Source organism: Bos javanicus, chromosome 1 (assembly GCF_032452875.1).
Source record: "Bos javanicus breed banteng chromosome 1, ARS-OSU_banteng_1.0, whole genome shotgun sequence".
Lineage (NCBI taxonomy): Eukaryota > Metazoa > Chordata > Mammalia > Artiodactyla > Bovidae > Bos > Bos javanicus.
Genome location: NC_083868.1, coordinates 134,082,468 through 134,097,869, shown reverse-complemented (window position 1 = coordinate 134,097,869; position 15,402 = coordinate 134,082,468). Strand labels below are relative to the sequence as shown.

Genomic DNA, 15,402 nt, shown 5'->3' with positions numbered 1-15,402 from the left:
TCAGGAAAAGCTTTGTTGCTTTCATCAGATTCTTCAAGGGGTCATTCACAAGCAAGGGAGGACCTCATCTCTGGCCTTAGGCAGAGGAGTCCAATTCCAGTCTGCACAAGGGGGCTCCCAGGAGTACATCACCTTCCTGTGATTGTCATCTTCACCTGCTCTCCATGGTGAGGGAAATGAGGACACAAACCCTGGCAACAGCAATGCACAGTGAGCTGGACATTGCCTGTTCTGTACTTTGGACCAGCCAGAAATTCACATCTAAATTCTGAAACTAGATGTTGGCTTTTTTAAGATTCCTGATAAAACTGGCTTTTGAGGCTTACCTATCTTAAGCATATTTCATCTCTGATTACTCAAGAGTGCTCTTATTTCCAGCTTTATACAAATAAACTCACCTACTCTTTCCCACCCACTCTGTCTCTCAAATCTTTAAAAAAAATTCATCTGGCCCAAAACACATTAAGAAGCAGGAGATTCCATCTCAGTGTGACAACACTTGGGGTAGCTTATGGCTCTAGAAGGATAAATTCTGCCTAACTTTCTGAATTCCCAGTGCCATCCGTGCTTCATGTGGGGAGAGGTAAGCTCTCAGGCCCATCCTGGAAGACCCTGGAGACCCATCCCCACAGTCCAGAATCCACTGTGTTCCTCCCACCCAGAGAATCACAGCTCAGCAGTTTTCCCATCCTTTAAAAGGACTGAGTTTTCCTAGCCCTTTTAGCAGGAAGCTTTCATCAGTAGTAACCGTGGCAACAGATCAGAGAGGCTTCAAAAAGCCTGTCTGTATGTAATTAAGAAAAACGAGGACGCGGACGAGAGAGCAGGGAGCTTAGACAAGGAGACCCTGGCTCTGAGCCCTGCCAGCGCACTTCCTGAGGGCTTCTGAGGACGGATAAAGCAAATTTTCTTCTCTCTCTGGTTCCCTCTCCACTCCCCCTTTTAAAGTTTTTTTTTTTTTTTTTTTTTTGCTGGTCTCAGTTGGCCTCCTTCCTAAGGATGTTGCTGGGGACCTGGTGCTAGACAAATTCTCTCTACAGGGGAGGACCCCAAACAAGGGGCTACAGCCTAGATGAGTAGGAAGTGGCCCTGACATTTCCTTTAGGAAGATTTATCTGGAGGCCAGCTCTGCTGTGGTCAGACTCTTTGTCCAGACACAGGAGGATCCAAGCTACATACTTGCAGAAATGCGTCCTTGTCATCAGGACAATGCAGGACTTGGGAACCATCATTGTTTTAGCTGCCCAGACACTGGGCTTGGCTTGCTTGTCCTGGCAGGGTTCCTCATAGGAAAAGGGTCAGGTGTGAAGCATTGCAGGGAGGCAATCTGAGCCTAGGGGCAGCTTTATTTCCTTCATCTCCTTTATCTCTGTGTCCTTTATCTCTTTATTTCTCTATTCTTTTCTGTCACTCCCCCACCCCCACCAGTGTAAACTCCATGGGAGCAGAAGCTCATCTGCTTTGCTTTATCCTATCTCCCAAGTGCCCACAATAGGCAGGAGTATTTATTTAAAGAGTGAGTGAGTAAACAAATAAATAATGAATGGGGTTCTAGTAGTTGTTGGTGGCCCAGATCTGGGCCACCTCCATAAGGGTATGCTGTGAACCCAGGCACCATGCTGGCTTCTGAGACCACAAGATAGTGCTCAGGTTCTCCTGGCTGTCTGAGTCTGCTCTCCAGGGAGGGCCATTAGAGTCTGCTCCTGATCTTGGAAGGAAAGGATTCAGATTTGTGTAGCCCTGGACTCAGCAACCATGGCTCCCAGAGACCCCCGTTCATGGCCCACAGATGCATGTGCCCTGGAGCGCAGCCATGGATGAGACGTGCTTGCTTCATATGGAGGCTATTTTAAATAAACATGAAAAATTCATCATTCGCAGAAACCCACTGCTTTTCTTCTTGAACGGGAAGCAAATGAACAGACATGGGAAAAGTATCGACCAGGGTGGGTCTTCTCAGCTTCCAGGGACACAGATGGATCAGGGATGGTTCAGTTTCTCTTCTGCCACTTGCGTTTCACCAAAACCTCTACCACTTGGGCTTCTCTGGTGGCTCAGTCTGTAAGGAATCTGCCTGCAATGCAGAAGACCTGGATTCAGTTCCTGAGTCAGGAAGATCTCCTGGAGAAGGGAAAGCCTACCCACTCCAGTATTCTGGCCTAGAGAATTCAAGGACTGTATAGTCCATGGGGTCGCAATGGGTCAGACACTACTAAGCGACTTTCACTTCACTCTACCACTCAGGGGCACAACAGGGTCCTCACTGCTCCTGCATGTTCCCTCAGCCCCACCGAAGGGCATCTGTCTCATGCTGGAGAAGGGTGCACACGTGTGACCTACAGCCTTGCACACTGAGCAGAGGTCGAAAACTGGTAGAATGGGGCCTCCCCCAGGCCGAGTGCTGGACATGGGAATCATGGAGACAAACCAGCTACCAGGCCCTGCTCACCAGGAGGCCATAGTGTGGTGAGGATGCCTAGGAAGAGCCCATCGCAGTGTGATGGTGGATTCTGTGTTGTTGTTCAGTTGTTAAGTTGTGTGTGACTCTTTGCATCCCCATGGACTGCAGCATGCCAGGCTTCCCTGTACCTCACCATCTCCTGGAATTTGTCCAAGTTCACGTCCATTGAATTGGTGATGCCATCCAACCATCTCATCCTCTGCCTCCCTCTTCTCCTTTGGCCTTCAATCTTTCCCAGAATCAGGGTCTTTTAGGGTGAACTGGCTGTTCACATCAGGTGGCCAAAGTATTGGAGCTTCAGTTTCAGCATCAGTTCTTCCAGTGAGTATTCAGGTTTGATTTCCATTAGGATTCACTGGTTTGATTTCCCTGCTGTCCAAGGGACTCTCAAGAGTCTTCTCCAGCACCACAGTTCAAAAGCATCAATTCTTCGGCATTCAGCCTTCTTCATGGTCCAACTCTCACCTCCATACGATTCTGAGTTACACAGCCAGAAATGGGCTTATAGAAGCCCAGAGGGGAGGTGTGTGACTGTGAACATCAGGGAAGTCTCCTAGTGAAATGTGCTGGATCTGGAAGGGTGAGCAAGAGTTCCTCGAGTAGATAGAAGGAGAAGAATTCCGGACAAAGGAGAGAATGCAGTGCAGAGGCTTAGGGATGTGAAGTGAGTTCAGTGTGCACAGGACGTGGCAGGAACTTCCTGTTGGTCACAGTATGACCCAGAGATGAAATCAAGAGCAGCAAGTCCATATGGGGACTTGAAGGACATGGAAAGGAGGGTAAACTTTTAAATAACTGGTATTTGAGCAGAGAATGATATGATCCCATGTACATTTTGAAAGGCACACCCTGGTGGATGAGAATAGATGGGAGATATGGAAAGCGATTGAAGGATTGATTAGAGGCTTTGCTTTAGGGAAGGAAAATTGGTGGAACCCATTTTTGTGAGGTGATAGTGATACAGAGGAAGGAAAAGATCTGAGGAAAGGAGATGCCGCTGACGAACTGTGTGTTGGGTCCCCATGTTCTGGCCAGTGACCACAAAGTATGTTAGGAAGTAAGGACCAAATTCTCTGGATTTGTCAAGTAGGAAACCCCCCACACCACCCTACCCCTGTCCAAAAAAAAGGGGGGGCAGGCATGAAAGAGGAGTGGGGGAGAAACCAGACTGCAGGTGGTTGAACACGGAGAGAGGAGAGCCTGTATGATGTGTGACTCCACTTTGGGGAAGCTTGGCTGGAGAGTGAAGAGGGGACATTCAACATAGAGAAAGATATGCCAGGTGACCATGTTTGGGTTTTAAGTGGCTATGACTTATGCAAATTTAGGTAGAGAAAGTAGAGTCAGGGCAGAGGATGAAGTTGAAGTTCAAGGACAAGAGGAGGTAACTGGAATCAGGGTGTGTGTGGGGGGCCATCTCCAAAGGATGGGAGGGGTGAATGGTCACTCTCCCTAACAGTACTGTCTCTGCCCCTCCGCCCAAGGCTGCTTTTTGAATGATAACCAGAGGATGCCACAGGATGCAGCAAGATAATATGGTTAAAGGATTTACCCCACGCCTGGCATGGAACAAGTGCTTGGTAAATGTAATTTTTCTGACTATGAGAAACAGTGGCCTGTGGCTGAGGCTAGGCTATCTGCTGTGACAATGAGTCAGACAGCGATGGCATTCACCACAGGGAGCTTGTGGTCTGAGTCTCATCCGTCCGAGCAAACAGACATGTCTAAGACAGGCACTGGCCAATATGGGCGTTAATGATGAATGTGGTGTGAGACAAGGCTGTCCATGACCAATAGAAGTCCACCTAGGGCGATCCCCAATGCCTGCCCAATGCTTGCTGTGCACTGATTTCAAAAGAGATGGATGTTTATCCCTGGTCAGATGGGTGGGGAATTCTTGAATGCTATTTGCAAGACCTCAGTAAAAATGCTTCATGAATCCTGCCCTGTCACAAGCATGCATGAAAACTATGCTTTAGCTCAGGTCTAATGGGCTTTATATAGTACAGTACTGATTTTCTTTCATGTTTTAATAGAATCCGATTTAATATTTGCTTTCTGCTCTCTCTGCTTGCTGTTGACTGATTCAACACAGAATCCTTCCCTGGTGCCCCCCGACCTTGTTGTTATTCCCTCATTCTGTGTGTTGGCATTTGATTCTTGTCTCCAGCATGAACCTCTTTACACATGTCTCCGTTCAGCTGGCGACAGTCACGTGCATGAATTCTGAATGCATTACTATCCAGAGCAGTGGCTCCCACAGGCCTGCCATTCAGAAAAGGGGCTTCCAGGCAGAGTCTGTTTCCATCAGATGGATACTGAGGGTAAGCAGAACCCATCCTGGGAACCAGAGGCTATGGTCCATTCTGTTCTTGGGCAGGAGATTCTCCAACTGGATCTCAAAATGCTCAGGACTGCAGCCATGAATTTAGCAGCATTCTGCTCTCCTACTAGGGACCAAGCTTTCTAGAGTTTTGCAACAAGGCATCTCAGCCTTTGCAGGTGTGTGAACAGCAGCCATGGATGGAGCTGTCTGGAGGAAAGAGGCTGCCCTCCTTGAGTCCCAGTGAGCCTGACTGGTTTGTAGGAGAGACGGTCTGTTCAGATCTCTTGTTTTCCATGAAAAGATCTGACCACCAATGTTTGGAGTGCCATATCAGCTTAAGACCAGCTCTGGTAGCTAGCAGAGTGTCTGGGACAAACCGCTATGCTCTTCTTGTATTATGGGGTAAGAAATAGTGGCTGTGTGAATCTCCTACCCAACATGGCTTCTTGAACCACAGCTTGTACAATGTGAATATTCATTTCTCCAGGTGTTCTGGAAGCCCATCCTGCAGAGAAACACTCCCACTGCCATGCACATACCACATAGATCCCAGGTTGTGTGAGACTGTATGCAAGATGCCTGAATATGTTGAGTCCTGTCCTCCAACACTTGAGTTCTCCACAAGTTAAGAAGAGACATGGAATCCAATAAGAGTCCAATATACATACATGTCACTGATGCTAAAGCTGCCTGGAGGATGCAGCTGAGTCCTGAGAACAAAAGGGCTTGTATCCAAGACCTCCATCTTCCTCTCCCTTGGCAGACATGATTCAGAGAAGAAAAGCCTCACTGGGATGACTAAAAGGGGAGCTGGCAACAGGTTGTCATCTCCATCTGTCATTTTTTCTCAGAAAGGATTGGGACATGGTTGTTTGGAGTTGAGGGAAGAGAGGAGATATGTGTATGTGAGGAGGGTGGGATCACACCAAAGAGGGATGGAGAGAAGCTGGCCAAGCTTCCACCCAGCCTCACTGGGCCTTTCTTTGTCTCCCTGCAGGTGTCCCATCAGGTCCCCGCAATGTCATCTCCATCGTCAATGAGACATCCATCATTCTGGAGTGGCACCCTCCTCGGGAGACGGGTGGGCGGGATGACGTGACCTACAACATCATCTGTAAGAAGTGCCGGGCAGACCGCCGGAGCTGCTCCCGCTGTGACGACAACGTGGAGTTCGTGCCCAGGCAGCTGGGCCTGACTGAGTGCCGCGTCTCCATCAGCAGCCTGTGGGCCCATACCCCGTATACCTTTGACATCCAGGCTGTCAATGGGGTCTCCAGCAAGAGTCCCTTTCCCCCACAGCACGTCTCTGTCAACATCACCACAAACCAAGCTGGTAAGTCTGGAGGCGTCTATGCCCCTTTTGTCTGTCTGTGGGGCTGACACTTGGGCCACTTCTGTGCAGGAGCAAAGCTGCAGCCACATCCAACCCGTTAGTCTGCACCCAGGCCTCCTTCCAGGAGTGAAGGTATCAGGTGATGGGCATTTGAGACCATGGAGAGGTAGGGTTTCACCTGTGAGAGCGAGCTGGATTCTGAGGGCTTTTCCTGTGCCTGGTACAAAAGCAAAGATGTATACTCAGGCTAGCATGGACCCAGCTCTCTGCACATTCAGCTAGGGCTCAAGGACCATCCTTGGAAGGATGGATGGACAGATGGATGGATGGGTAGGTGGGTGAATGGGCAGAAGCACTGTACGATCTTGAGAACACCAGTGTTGCTTTCTTAGAAAACCCAATGAAAGCAACTTCCCGGAAATCTTGTCAGTATTGCCTTCATAGATTATTTTTCAATTAAACCCATGTAATTCAAGAGTGCACTCTCCTTTACAGCGTGCTCAGATGAATGCTACACTGTTATAGAGACTTCAGACAGTTTATAATAGATCGATCCTGATGGCCAGTACATCCCTGTACTGCATAGCTCAGAACACATTTTCTTCTCTTCTCTATTTCCAAGTCTTTTGCTCTTCTGACCTTTTCTTTTTATTACATTTCACACCTCTTGCAACAATCCATTTTTTAAAATCCATTTAATCAGTCCATTCATGTATTCACTCTGCTACTGCTAAGTCACTTCAGTCGTGTCCGACTCTGTGAGACCCCATAGACGGCAGCCCACCAGGCTCCCCCGTCCCTGGGATTCTCCAGGCAAGAACACTGGAGTGGGTTGCCATTTCCTTCTCCAATGCATGAAAGTGAAAAGTGAAAGTGGAGTCACTCGGTCGTGTCCTATTCCTAGCGACCCCATGGACTGCAGCCTACCAGGCTCCTCCGTCCATGGGATTTTCCAGGCAAGAGTACTGGAGTGGCGTGCCATTGCCTTCTCACTCATTTATTTATTTATTCCCTCTTTATTGAGGCAGTTATTCAGCATCTACTGTGTGCCAAGCTGTGGATTAGACACCGTGAGGGATATAATGACACTTGGGCACCATTGTTCCTCCCATGAAACTCATTAACTGAAAAATTTCCAGGGCGTAGACACAAAGTGCAGAGCTGCAAGGTGGTGTATCCCAAGCATCATATGCTGTACTCATGCAGTAAAGACCAAAGGAAATAGAGAGAAATGAGCAATGTCCCCCCTGGGGGGAAGGTTCAAGGCTGCAAAGGGGACGTTAAGATCATCTCTTATAGACAATGATGAGAATCATAAGCAGTGGACCATGATCTTACTTGGAATTATGGATTTTTCTCAATCAGCAAATTGTAAAAGCGTAGCTTGTTAGTGGAATAGCAGGCTGGGTTCTCTGTCCTTCCACGTAGCTCCCAATTCTTGAACTCTTCTATCCTTCTCCATCCTTTCCTACTCCTCATCACCCCCTCCCCCCAGTCCTGAGACTTGTTCTGCCTCTTTTAATACCAGGCATCTTTGATGGCAGATGATTCTTGGGTTTAAGCTGTCAGAATGGAGAAGAAAAAAAGGTGTCATCAGAGAGCATGGCTGTCCAGATGGCTGCGTTGTTGCTGAGAGCATGTGTGTGTTCGTGTGTGCGTGTTTGTATGTATGCGTGTGGTCACGTGTTTACATGCATACGTGTGTAGTGAGAAAATAAGAGTGGAAGTGTGGAAGCCTCCAGCTGGTGACCACAGCCCCAGTGCCATGGAGACAAAGGTTGTGACAGCCTGTCTTAGCCAAAGAGAAGGAAATGGTAATTTCTGTATCATGATGAGCACGTAACATGGGCAGCCTTTGTTAGCAGTATTTCCCTTGGAGAGTTTAAGGCAGAAAACTGGCTGAAATATTTTAGTGTCCCAGCTTCTGGGAATAATAATCCTGCCAGGCTGTCATGTTACGCTGGGCTTGGCTGTCTTTTCTCTCTCTAAGCATGTGTGAACAAACCTGCCACTTATATTGGTTTGCTTTGATTTCTGCCCCTCCCTTCCCTTACCCTGCTATTCCCGAACCTGCCCATCTGCTTGTCTTGCCATCTGCACCTTCCCAGGCTTGTGGGGCCGAGAGACCAGGGCTCCTACAAGGGACCCTGCATTACCAGTGTTCAAAATATTTATCTTTATCCTCACCCATTGGCCCTTCCAGAAGCATTTCTCATGTCCTTTGTTCCCCCTCTGATGGGCCCTTTATTCTTAATTTTTCCTGACTTTGTAGTCATAGTCCCACTGTCACCATCCCATCAATGACTTCTCTTTGGGAATCCTGGAATTAGGGTGTCAGAAAGTTTATGATCGATAAGGTAAAGCTGCAACTGCTTCTTCATGGCATATGGGTACTATAAAATAAAGATCAGGTTAACCAGTGATTTCTTATCCATAGGATAAGAAACAATATGCTGCTTTGGTGAATCCACACATGAATGCAAATTATTTTCAACCAAAAGATAATTTGTCTAAAAAGACAAGAATTTTAAAAACAAACACTTAGCCTGTACCTCTGCAAGAGGACTTTAAGAACATGAATGGGAGCTCCAGATTTTATAAAACATGAAAGAGAGACTAATACCATCAAAAGATTCCTAGTGACTCACTCAGATCTGTTAAGGGATGAGGTAGATGAACCGCTGTATCACCAAGAAGTCATGACATTTCTCTCCCCTTTCCAAGGCACCCCAGAGCTCTTCCAGTCTGGCAAGATCCGGTTCATCCTCCCTATCCTCATCTCTGGGTGTGTTGTGACCCCTTGTCAGTACCTGTGGCCACATCTCTCCTACTATTTGGGTCATGAGTGATGGCTCAGATGGTAAAGAATCTACAGGAGAGCTGGGTTTGATCCCTGGGTTGGGAAGAAGATTGGGAGAAGGGCTACCCATGCTAGTATTCTTGCCTGGAGAATTCCATGAACAGAAGAGCCTCGTGGGCTACAGTCCATGGGGTTGCAAAGAGTCAGACACAACTGAGCAACTAACACTTGCACTTTCAGATAGATTGGCAGGTGAAGAATTTGACCAGGAGTAGTCCTGGAGTCAATCACTAAGTCAACTGCTAAGTGTTCGTTGACCATCCGTTCCCTTCCTGGAACAGCCCGAACTGAAATGACGGAAGACTCCTAAGTGGGTCCTGATTAAGGAGTAGGTGAGGAATAGTTATTATTCATGTTTGTGTCTCTTTTGAGTAGATAGTTTTGGAATACATGGACTCATTTGATCTTCATAATTACTCTGTGGCTTGTGTGTTATTGTTCCCAATTTTTCCAATAAGGAGACAGAGACTTCAAATGGCTTGAGGAGTCTAGGATTAGAAGAAGGGTCCGTAGGCCATCCATTCTGCCTCTGCCTTCCGTTTCCTGCCCTGAAAGGTGGATGGTGCCTCTGGGCTCCCCATGTCACAGCTTACACACACAGAGGGGTTATCCAGAGCCAGACAATGCCATCCTGCTGAGGGGAGGGGACCTCAGTGAGCAACCTTCCACAATTTTTTCTGTGACAGTGAACCATTAAAGGCTTCCACTGCCTCTGGATGGAGAGGTGAGCTAGGTGTGCAACTGTTAAGGGGTGCAAATCGTTCCCAAGGTGAGTTGGATCCTGACAATGGATGTTTGGGTCACATGAGAGAAGAGTTTGGACGAGTTGGCTGCAAGTATTCTGAACATCATTGTCTGTTTTTGGGTATGGTGCACTCCTGTGGGGTGGTTCCTCCTTTGTGTAGGAGCTATGGACCACAGGTGGCTGGGTGAGCCATTCTTACTCTCCAACAGAGTCAGGGTTTGTCACGCTGTTCTTCCTTGGGGCTTCCCAAATATGCTGCATTGATGCTGCATTGATGCTGCATTGCATCACTCTCATAAGCCCTACCCAATGGAGGCAGACAGCTCATGTTAGTTGATTTTTTTGTACCTGACAAAAACGGTTATGGTTGGCATCATTCTATCTGAGAAAGTCACCAATACACTTCTCTTGATCCTAAGGTTGTGATCTAAGGAGATTTTATAGTTATATTTTGGTCCACTGGGTACACATTGGATATATTAATAGTTCTTCCATCAGAAACAAGAATGGCTGGGGACAGTAAAGGGTCTATTGAATCCTGAGATCCAGAGAGCCTCCATCTCCTCCTGTGATGACCCCAGTCAGGTATACAGTCAGACTACTCGAGGATCTTGAATTACTTGGAAAGGATCAGGGTAAGATCCTCAGCCAGCTCATAAAGAGTGGCAGAGAACTACCATTTTTGAGCAACTCCAATGTGCCAAGTCCCTATCAAGTTCTTTATAAAAATGAGGTGGGTCAGATGAAGAAACTGGGTTCAGAGAGCTTTTGAAATTTGCTCAGCCTCTCACAGCCAGCAAATGATGTTTCTGGGTTTCATACTTAGGTTTGTAGCCATTTTATCTTGGACAAATCAAAAATCGCATTATGGTGAGCCATGTAAGTTGTAAGCTCCCTCTAAGCTATTGCCACATAGCTGGGCCACTTTAGCTGTCAAAAAAATGTCCATCATCTTTGGTCAGGGTTGGTCATGAATTATGCAAGCTTAGATTTACGTGAGGTCTTTAGGGATGCAGCCTTGCACTGAATACAGCTGCCTTGAGTTTAAAATAGACCAGATCAGGTGGAGCTCTCTCTCTTGCAGTGGCCCAGCGATCTGCAGAGAGGTTGTTATCACCACTAACTCTTGCAGTCACTCTCTGGCACCTGGCCCCAGGTTCAGAGTGATGGCTGGATCATCCAGCTGTCAGACAGAATTAAAGTGAATGACAAACTTTACTTATCTTTTCTGCCAACTAGACTCAGAGTGTCAGAATTGGGGACGAGGACCTTGGAGGAAATGTTGGGAAAAATGACACAAACCAGACCAGCACATCCATAAAATCAACTTGTAGTGTGGTAAAATAAAGTCAGTAAATTTGGGAGCATCTAAGCCAGAGAGAGCACACTCAAAGACCCATGAGGCCAGGAAGGTAATGGAGAGGAGCCACCCAGGGCCAGACAGAGGGGAGGAGTAGAGACCACAGGGAACTGACGGGGAGAAAGGAGCAGCCCCTACTCAGCTCCAGCAAGTGGTGCCATACCCAGTGCTGCCAGATTCTAGAAACTGAAAATCCATATTAAAAATGTTGACAAATAACTAGAAAATCCTAGAACACATGAGAGGCAATCAAATCCAATTCTGGATTTGACTTTTTGGCTGTGACTTGCCCATAGACTCAAAGAGCCAATCTGATCTACCCAGGCCTAAATGGTGAGTGTGCTGTGATGTACCATCTCATCCCACCATGGGGCAGTCACCTTCCCTGATTCCTGGGCTCATGGTGGTGGCTGTGCAGTGGGCGGGGAGTCCTGGGCTTGGTCCCTCTCTCTGCTCCTCACGTGACTCACGCAAATCCATTGAATTGCTACAGTCCCTCCTTTCTCCCCAGTAAGATGGGAGTAATGACACCTGCTTCCTAGTGCTGTGTGATGAGCAAATGACACAGGGGATAGAAAATCACTTTGCAAACCGTGTGATGGACTGGGAGATGAGCATCATTTCTGAGAATGTACCCTGAACCAGACAGCAATTTGCTGGGCCTTTTCCCCCCACTTTTTCTCTTTCCAAAGCCCTGAGTCCCTTTGTTTGGGACTGATGTCATCTAAATAAGATAAATGACAGATGTCAGTGTGGCCATTCATCATGAAAGGAGTAGGTACCAGAAAGGAGAGCAGGGAAATCTGTGTCCCCAGGGGTTAATGGAGAGGGTGAGGATAGAATGGGATGTGTGTGCCCAGAACAGGCTCCTTCTGTGGCTCCGAGGAGCCCGACTGTCTCTCCTCACTGTGTTTGGAGAAGCAGCACTTTCCCCTTGTACTACGCATCAGCCTGGAGGATCCCATGGACGGGGGAGCCTGGTGGGCTGCAGTCCATGGGGTCGCTGGAGTCGGACGCGACTGGGCGACTTCACTTTCACTTTTCACTTTCATGCATTGGAGAAGGAGGTGGCGGCCCACTCCAGTGTTCTTGCCAGGAGAATCCCGGGGACAGGGAAGCTTGGTGGGCTGCCGTCTCTGGGGTCGCACAGAGTTGGGCACGACTGAAGCGACTTAGCAGCAGTAGCAGCAGCACGCATCAGCAGCATTTCTATCTGACATTTATTTTACACACAGTTCATATATGGCCTGCTGTGCTGACTGCATGTAAAATACTAACATATCGCCTGAGCCTGCAACACAGACACAAGCCATTACTTAATTTTATTTAAAAAATCCTATACCACTCTGTCAATCGCCACAAGCCTCTAGTTTGTCCATTTTAAGGCATTTTTGAAGTTCCCAAACAATTAAAGACACTCAGAGATGCTACTTTTCCCATACGTGAATTACCCAGCCCACCAATTCCTCTGAACATATCACCTAATTTGCATTATTCCTTGGTTAAATATAGTATTTGCATGCATAAAGAATAATCTTTGAATATGAAAAGGAATTTTATGATATTGCAATATATTGAGCTCTTTGGAGGAAAGATATTATGTAAATCTCAAAATTAAATATTAAAACAATATTACACTGCTGCCTGTGAAAATTTAGAGTGTTACGATCCATATGGTGAAGCTAGTCTGTTTTTAAGGGCTGGTCTCATTGGAAATTAGCAGGTGAAATTTGCTCCAGAGCGGAGAGAAGATTGAGTTGGAACTTCAAAAAGATGGGAATGACTTTAAGGAGAACTTTCATTGAGGTTAATAAGGAAAAGTTTTTTAAAAACCTAAAGTCAATGAAAATTTCACTGTTTTCAATTCAATTTCATAGTTCATTTCATTGCTTTCTTATCATAAAAAGGTTGTTTTTATTGTTTCTGAAGCCCTGGTATTGAGAAGGAACTTCCAAGCAGCCTCAGAGAGGTCCTGCCATTGGCAAATAGAGTTTCTTGTCTTTTGAGCTGAGCAGGTCAGCATGTAGCATTGCCCTTGACCAAAGTCATGGGCTTCCACTACTGGCAGCCTTAGGTTCTGCACTAGATGGTGACCTCTGCAGAGAATCAGACTTCCCACCCTACCCCAGCTTCATGAGAGAAGGACCACACAGCACTAGGCATAAAGTCTTGATAAATATTTGCCACGCTTCTTTAGTCCCTGCATATGACATATGTTTGGTTGATGTGTAGTGATCGTAATATGTCCTGGTGATCCACAGGTGGGCAAGTGATTCTTCCAGGTCAGCAGGGAACCAGGTGTCTTCCTCCCCTATAGATCCTAGAGGGAAAATGTAAGGGACTGATCGTAGGGTATTACCAGGAGCCCCAATGGTCTCAAAGGAACATAGTGAGATTCAACCACATTCAGAGGGGGATTCGTTTGTTTGCTTAAGCATGTTGACTTTGGAAATGTACTCACCACAGTCTTTGCAATTGCCTTCCACTTGCCGATTGCTTGTCTTCTGCTTCTAGGGGCTCTCATTCACTGACTCAACAAATATTTATTGAGGTCTTCTGTGTGTCATACATGGTTCCAGGCACAAAGAACACGGGAACAAACAGCACAGACAAGAGTCTGTGTCTTGGGGAGCTCATGTTCTGGTCCCCAGCATTCATTGAAACCGGTCTCAGAGGCCCAGAAGGGCACCAAGGGGGATCTCAGCTGGGCTCTGGGTTCCACAGCCTGCTGAAGTACCAACTCACACTTGGCGAAAGTTAGGATGTGATCACATGCTGCTGCTCGAGAGCTTTCAATCTGAGGAGGTTGTTGCCAGTTGCTCAATCGTGTCTGACTCTGCAGCCCCAGGGACTGTATCCCGCCAGGCTCCTCTGTGCATGGTATTTTCCAGGCAAGAATACTGGGGTGGGGTGCCATTTCCTTCTTCAGGGGCTCTTCCTGACCCAGGAATCAAACCCGGATGTCTTGCATCTCCAGCATCGGTAGGTAGATTCTTTACCACTAGCACCATCTGGGAAGCCCACACAGAGACAATACTGGGTGGGATATTATATTATTCATTATCTGACCAGTTGGAACTTCTTGTGGACAGATTTCACGTGCTGGGCCACTCGGTGTGGCCCATAGGTATGCTCCCTGTTCCAGTCCTGAGCAATGCCTAGGGATGCTGCTAACAGCTTGAGAATAGCTGCGTTGCTCTGAGGATGACTGGAGGGCCCCATGGGCCCTGGGGACCTGTTTGCTTATTTTACTAGCTCTTGGGCCAAGCTCTCTAGGTACAGAGTTTGTTAGGTGAAAAGGAGATTGCTGGCAGTAGAACTGTAGTAAGTTCCTCCCCTATTCAAAGTCCAAATGAAATTGTTTTCACCCTCTTTACAGAGGGAGCCTCCAGCTGGATCAGGAGATAATTTGTCTGCTTTGTAGCCCAGGCAAAGGGGGTGGCCCAGGCAAATGAGCCTGCTCCTTGCTCCTCTGGCAAATGTCAGTTCCATGAACAGACTGTCATCTCCAGGAGAGTTGGGTCTTATATCCATCTGTGTGGCTATGATTGCCCCCCGTGTCTAGCTAGGTGCCTGAAATAATAGCATTTGAGAAATGTTCATTGAATGAATTAATAAATTATCAAATGAATGTATGAATGGATGCCTCAGTCATTCTTAAATTCATCTCAGACATCAACAAATGGTGTAGCTTGCGTGCTCTCTGTGGTCTTTCCTTCCTCCGGCATCTCTGGGCAGGCACTGTGTTTAGAGTTGAGACCCCACATTCTCCCAAATGTTGCTGAGACCTGGACTTCCTGGGTGCAATGTTCTTCCAAAACACAGCCCTGTGTGGGAGACACTCAGCCACGCTGGGCAGTTGGACTGCCCCCTCCCCGACAGTCAGGGCCCCAGCTGCTCCAGCAGGCACCAGCGGGGATGTCAGGGTGGCGTTCCAGGGCTGCTGTCTGTCCACCTGCACGCCAGCTCCGCGCCTATCATTTTCACAGCACTATCCATGTTAAACAGGCAGAAGCACCAGGGGTTTTTGAATGCAGCAATTAACAAAACAGTAATCAAGCTAAGTGTTTAATTTCAGAAAATTAACATCTTCTCTGAGCGGATATGAAAGATGGGGGAAAAAAGACACATTAAGTATTCTGGGTAAATAAAGGCATTGCTGGACCCCAGATTTTTTCTTGTGCAAGGGGCACTTTTTGCCAGCATCCCAGGCCTGGGGCTGTTTCCTCGGAGAGCTGAGCTGCAGGGCAACATCAGCTGTAGCATTGAGCCCTGGAGATTTAAATATGTGCTTATGTTTTCTTCCTTTCTGTCTTT

The 15,402-nt window shown here is 47.3% G+C and overlaps 1 protein-coding gene across 1 annotated transcript in view; it reads left to right on the top strand.

Moving 5' to 3' along the window:
• Window positions 1-15,402, top strand: part of EPHB1 (EPH receptor B1) — a 466,953-nt gene that overhangs the window by 330,990 nt on the left and 120,561 nt on the right. The window contains exon 5 of the mRNA XM_061420965.1: window positions 5,785-6,120. Within this exon, the coding sequence (XP_061276949.1) occupies window positions 5,785-6,120 (336 nt within the window). The remainder of the gene's footprint in view (window positions 1-5,784; window positions 6,121-15,402) is intronic.